The sequence below is a fragment of the Bipolaris victoriae genome, assembly GCF_000527765.1.
Source record: "Bipolaris victoriae FI3 unplaced genomic scaffold scaffold_277, whole genome shotgun sequence".
NCBI lineage: Eukaryota > Fungi > Ascomycota > Dothideomycetes > Pleosporales > Pleosporaceae > Bipolaris > Bipolaris victoriae.
The window spans coordinates 1-6,790 of NW_014575115.1; the positions used below are offsets into that span (position 1 = coordinate 1).

General features: G+C 39.3%; 2 protein-coding genes across 2 annotated transcripts; one reads left to right on the forward strand and one right to left on the reverse strand.

The window, feature by feature from the left end:
• Positions 1 to 2,573: 2,573 nt before the first annotated feature.
• Positions 2,574 to 4,199, forward strand: COCVIDRAFT_116464 (hypothetical protein; the record flags this gene model as incomplete). Its single annotated transcript, XM_014694612.1, has 2 exons — positions 2,574 to 2,629; positions 2,900 to 4,199. 2 exons carry the CDS (start codon positions 2,574 to 2,576, stop codon positions 4,197 to 4,199), a joined length of 1,356 nt encoding a protein of 451 aa, XP_014550098.1.
• A 559-nt stretch (positions 4,200 to 4,758) lies between these two features.
• On the reverse strand, positions 4,759 to 5,357 carry COCVIDRAFT_32062 (hypothetical protein; the record flags this gene model as incomplete). Its single annotated transcript, XM_014694613.1, has 3 exons — positions 4,759 to 5,009; positions 5,075 to 5,219; positions 5,271 to 5,357. 3 exons carry the CDS (start codon positions 5,355 to 5,357, stop codon positions 4,759 to 4,761), a joined length of 483 nt encoding a protein of 160 aa, XP_014550099.1.
• Between the last annotated feature and the right edge of the window lie 1,433 nt (positions 5,358 to 6,790).

The following is a 6,790-nucleotide window of genomic DNA, read 5'->3' on the forward strand; positions in this document are numbered from 1 at the left end:
AAGACGGTGCTATTAGTAATAGTAGGTACTGTATATAATAGCAACTATTAGAAGTAGAGATAGCTATTAGTAATAGTAGGTCGAAGTTCTAATAGCAAGACTAAAAGCAACGAGGATAAAAGGATAGATAGATTTCATTATTACTCTTATTATAGTTAACTTAAATTATACTTTCTTACTANTTACTTTACTTAATAAGATTATTACTCGTTAGTCTATTTAATATAGATTAGTAGTTGTCGAATCTTTATTACCTTCTATTTAAGCACACTACTCTACTACATCGCTAGACAAACTCTCACGGCGCTCTTCACACTATCTCACTCGCTCTAACCTAGATTAAGCTTAGAGAAGTATCAGCACCTAACCCCGTGTAACATTAGAGTATTAATTATGTAATACCTAACCTAACCTTAACCTAAACTCTTAGTAACCTAACTATAATATAACCTCTACCTATTTACTAGCCTAGTAAAACGATAGCTAACTAGGGCATATATAAAACTAAATAACCTTTCTCTAATAATATTCTTCTTAGTAATCAAAATTTTATATAAGTTTAGTCTCTTTTTTATATATTTAATTATATCTATTAGATATTACTATATAATATAAGAACATTTCTACTAAAAGCTTAAGAAAATAAACTATATAATATAAGAACATTTCTACTAAAAGCTTAAGAAAATAAACTATAATAAATTATAAGCTATATTATTCTAAAAGTAATTTATAAGGAGGCAAAATGGCCGTGGGAAACGATACACACTCTTTAGAAATAGTTATCACGTAACTAATTAATAATGAGCGCTCACTAGTAAGTAGTGCTTAGCACTATAGTGCTTACTAGTAAGTAGCACTTGGCAGAGTGCTCAACACTAAGCGCTTACTAGTAAGCATAACACTTACTTAGTATATAGCATTAGGTATCAAGCCCTTATAGCTTAATATATTTAACTTAAGTTCTAAGTATAAGTATAATATAACATTATACTTGCCCACGTTACTGTCTAGTGCACACTGTCTCTCTATCTGCGAAAACCAACCAATAGGAAGCTTAACACTAGAAGTCTAATATTACTTCCACTCAAGCTATACTCTTAACAGTTCCTTAGGTAGTTAATCTTAAGCCTGTTATTAAGGGGGCTCAGTCTTACTTCATAGAACTTTAGATTAAACGCTTATACTTAAAGGAGAAACGCTCCTTTACTCTACTTAGTTATACGAAGGTATTATTATTAGAGATCTAAGCTATTCAGTATTAAGAGTATAGCTCGAGTGGAAGTAATATTAGACTTCTAGTGTTAAGCTTCTTATTAGTTAGTTTTCGCAGATAGAGAGACAGTATACAATAGAATAGTAACTTAGGCAAGTAGAATAACTCTATATATTATACTTATACTCAGAACTTAAGTTAAACACATTAAGCGATAAGGGCTTAATGCCTAATACTATATACTAAGTGAGTGTTATGCTTAATAGTAAGCAATACTCACTAATAAGCGCTTAATATTAAGCGTCCTTACTAAGTGTTGCTCACTAGTGAGCGCTATAGTGCTAAGCGTCTACTCACTGGTGAGCGCTTATTGTTAAGCAGTCACGTAATGACTATTCCTAAAGAGCGCGTATCGTTTCCTACAGTTATGTCGTCTTCTCACAAATTACTCGTTAAATAAATCTAACGGCGAAATGTCCTCCACATTCTGAGGCTGGTCGTAACATTCAGCTGATCTCTGATGGAATCAATCCATCGATCTCTAATCTAATCGATCTATTAACCCCTGATCTAAGAATCTATCTATCGGAATCAAGATTACGCAATCTATTACTTCAATAGATTCTTCTAGAATCTAAAGTAGCTAATATATATAGTAGTATAATAGCTAGTAGATAGAAAGCAGAGCAGATTACAAGAACAGATCAGACTACTAGATGAGATCAATTCAATCCTTATCTCTCTCCCCTAGCATTTTTTCTTTTCTATCTAGAATCTATCGATTTGCTACCTCTAAGCTAGTAATAGAATAAGTAGCACTTCTCTCCTTCTTCTTCTAACACTAACTATGTCTAAAGCACGTAGGTATCTACTTGTAACGGCTAAGCCACCGACACAACCAACATCCGAGAAGGGTCCGAACTGGATCAGGATTAGGCTTAGTAGAACTCTAAGGATAAAGAAAACCTAAACCTCTATAATAGCTTATTCTATAGTTTTTTAGTATCCTTTTATACAAGGCCTATAGGTGTTGAATTAGATTCTTAGATTGTCTAAGTCTCACGCACTTCCATATGCCTCTGAGTGACCTTACCTCCGAAACGAATCCGATTCTTCTTGCCTGTGCCGTTACACTACTCTAGCTCATAGCCGTTTACTGTGACACTGTTGCAGTCAGGATTTAGTCACCCTACCCCTACCCATCTGTCAGCCTACCCTAAGCGTTTTCACGAATCATAACACCTTAGTCTAGTTACTAGTTACATGTTATCCTTGTAGGGCCTCGTGGGGGCTATACTCTTCTTAGCTGCTCCGTGGCTCATGGGACACTAATCCTTACGGTCCGGCCTGCTAGAATATGATACAGTCGGGCCGATACGCTTTGGTCAATACAGCTCGGTCTTATCGGAACCAGTAAATGCCGAAACCCCTTAGCATTAGCTCTTAGGCGCGTCCCTGCCGTGAGAACATTGCTACCATACCTATTTGAAAGAAATTAGTAGCAGTCAGCTTCTCTATCACTTATACATTAATCTATATACAATTTGGCCACCTGCGATATTAAGGAATTTCGGCAACTTGTTACGATATGCATCTCTTTAGAATTATACTCGGCTTTATCAATCAAAACCTCAAGTTCGACGGGAAGCCTACTCTTACCAATGACAATCGAACAAACTTCAGAAATCAGAAATTTATGGTAATCCGTAAGAAGATACTTCTTCGGATTGCAGTGGGCGGCATGGCATATATCGTTTGGTTCCTTGCTTGTCTCTCATATATTTACGGCTCTCTATATCTCTCTCCAGGAAGACATGCAGCTTTCCATGTTCTTGCTGTTGACTACGACAAGGGAGCCGTAGGTCAAGCATTGCAAGTAGCGTACACCCAGCTCAAGGGCCCTGGCTTCGTTACTCTAGACTTTCGCTCTCCTTCAGCATATCCGACAGAAGCCGATATGTTCCATGCTGTATGGCGTGGAGATTATTGGGCTTCCGTTGCGATAACTGAAGGAGCTTCCGAACGCCTGTCTGCAGCACTACAAGGCGGTGAAGCAGCGGCTACTTATGATCAGTCAACTGCACTACATTATGTCTGGGATCAGCAGTATTATACCATATATGCAAACACGGTAGTACAGCGTCATATGAACCAGCTGGTGGCTGCTACACGACTTGCTTACAGCAATATCAACGGCATGCAAGCAATGCGCATCGTCAACAAGACTGACCAGACTGCAATACAGGCCTTGCTCGATCCTATCAAGGCAACAGAAACCAACATCCACGCCGCAGCATTTGGATCAGTGGTTTTCATGAACACAGTCTCAATGGTGATGGCTATCCTTGAGCAGTTCTTCTTTCTCCTTACTCTCAATGGTATCTTCGGGGCACTTAATCTTTACGGAAGAATGACAGTCTTATCCAGCATGTGTCTCCGTCGCCTCGCCGGTATCCTTTTTACTTTCGGCGCTGCACTATGCCAATCAGGGTATTACTGGGCCTTCAGAGAAAACTGGGAAGTAAATGGCAGTCAATTTCTCTTAACATGGATGGCAGTCTGGTTACTCATGCAAATACATCTTCTTGTCATGGACAGTATCTCAACAACAGCGCCACCGGCAGCTATGCCATTTGTCGTCCTCTTCTGGATCACGCTGAACAATGCGAGTGCGGCTAGCCCCCTGGACATACAAACTGGCTTTTACAAATGGAGTATCATTCTTCCAAGCCATGAGGCTTACTCTGTATTGGTGACCATTTGGACCGGCGGGGCACACAACCAAGTCTATCGAGCTTTGCCAATCCTTTTCTCGTGGTGGATTGTAGCCAACATTACGGCATCTCTTGCACACATCCGAGCCTGTCATCTAGCATACCAACTCCATCGAAAGCAAGATACTAAACGAAGTGCTCATAGAGATGTAGAGGCTGGTTTGCCCCTGACAAGTCGTAAGGAAGACCTAACTTCGAATCAAAAATGATACAGTGATTTCACTGAAAATATGCTAAACAAAAGCAAAAGAAGCTATTTAAGAACGACAGAAGGCGCAGAAGCATTGGTCGAGTTAATGTGAGTGCTGTTACGTAGGAGAGAACAAGACTTCGTATGCCCGGGAGTCACTGTTGATACCAGTCCAACAATTGGTTAAGAGGTCATGAATTTGTGGCAAAGCGTGACTTATCAGAAGTTGCAACATTGTAAGATGGACATCAATAATGGGTCGTGTGAGGACATATACCTCTAAACAGGTTATTAGCAGAAATATATTTTTGTCTAATCAGCGATCTCATATGTTTTGTCAAAGAAACACCGTATCTTTTGCTAGTGATTAGATATTGGCTAATTAATGTGGTGTATCTTCCTAGGGGAATATGTGAATTAGATAGATAGTATATACTAACATAAGTATAAGGAGGGTAAGGACTAAGGGGGTGAACAGTAGTTATTTCAAACATGCTATCACAACATCGAGAAATTGTTCTCAATGACTGTTATATTGGTAAGCATTGATATGCTTATTTAGCTTACGTCTCTAAAATCTACAACTTCGCGATTGTTTCCTTATATGACCCAATCTCGCATGATACAGAATGAGGCTTCCAAGCGTGAAGCTTCCATTCGCCGTTAACGATGACGTAAGTGAGCTTCGCATACGCGCTCGAATCCCAGATTGACAATTGCCCATCTTGATGTTTTTTCACATGATTGGCTCTCACTTGCCACTCGCCTATGGCTTTTGATCCGTCGATGCGCGTGAATCTTGCGGCGCCAAGGAGATGTTGTGTTTTTACTATTGGTAGGCCATGTTTTAGCGGGGTACACAATGGGCAAATAGGGTTTTTCCAAAATGCGTACAATTAGGATGGCCTAAGCTGAACTCGTTGAAAAGACCTTTGAAGAGTGTTTCTGGATCAGTTTGAACGACGTGACCACCAGAGAATAATTCAGTATAGTCTGCAATCACTTTAGGTGCCGCAATTGACAAGAATGCAGCTAGATCCTATGTATCACGAAGTTAGAATCTATGCAACTTCAAATTGATCTAGCTTACCTTTGTATCCCAAGCTTTAGTCCATGTAAATGTGACCTCGCGGAGCCGCTGCTCATCGTTGAAGGAAAGCTTAAGTGGTGGGGACATTGCGACACGATAGAGTTATGTCAGTTAAGAAAAAGTAGAAGAGGAAGGACGAAGTTAGGTCCGATACACTACTAGATTGTTCTGACAAGCTGAAATCCATTTTAATAACACTGCCATGATACTACTTCCTCGGCCGAGGCTAAGTACCGAATGATCCTAAGAGCTTGATGCGTAGCCCCGCAAAATATCGTACCCCACACAATGCGGCCTCTGCTTAAATACGCTAACTTACAGGCCTATCATATACAAGGCCCGATTCACCCCCTACATCCGGCTGTTTTATACCCCGTGAATTACGGACTTTAACTCCCCACTCTCCCCCTCTCCCCCTCCCCCCAGATGCATTTTTTTACAGCCCATATATATATCATGTGTCGGAGGCTGGAGAACGTCGAACAAAGAGAATTTATTAAGATAATGGACCAATCAATCTGCTAATCTAGATCGATGGATCGGTCAGACTATATACTCTCAAACTAAGTCTAACTCCATTTAGTAATCTAATCCTTCCAATATCCGATCCATCGTTATCATTATCTAATCCTTGTTAGATAGCTAGTCAAAGATCGGACGGGTTACATAACCCGGGTTAGTCTAGTCGCTGAATAGACTCGTGTTACACGGGGTTGGGTGCTGATACTTCTCTAAACTCGATCCGGGTTAGGCCGATGTTACGATCCGCCTCAGAATACTGAGGATATTCCGCCGCCACAACTATTTAACGAGTAGAAGACACTAGCTAGATGTATTAATATACTTAATAGCTATTACCTACTCATGATTACTTAGCTATACAATAACTGCGCGACTAACTCTATTAGAGCTAGTAACTATCTTAGACGTACTAGCGACGCCTATCGCGAAGCTAGTCTTATTAAAGTTATAGATATCTTAATATAAGATACTATACGTCTAGTATATCTCCTCTACTAGCTTAAACTAGGCTATAATTATAATAGAATCTTTATAGAAAGCACGCTAGCTATATAATCTTCTAGTCTACTTTATCTAAAGTTCTAGCTAGCTCTAAATAAAGCGTAATACTGTTACGACCAGCCTCAGAATGTGAAGGACACTTCGCCGTTACGTTTATTTAACGAGTAATCTATAAGAAGGTAGAACAACCGCAGGAAACGAAGACACTTATTTAGGACTAGTGTATTACGTAATCTGCACGATGCTCAGTGATTAGTATATCTTAGTACTACTAAGTAACTAAGCACTCTGCATATTAACCTGCAAGTTGCTTAGTAATTAGTACTTCTTAGTAGCACTAAGTAACTAAGTATATTGTATGAAGCTCTAGTATATAGTAGTAGGTATTAAGCCCTTATAGCTTAATATATTTAACTTAAGTTCTAAGTACAAGTATAATATACAGAGTTATTCTACTTGTCTAAGTTACTATCCTATTACACACTATCTCTCTATCT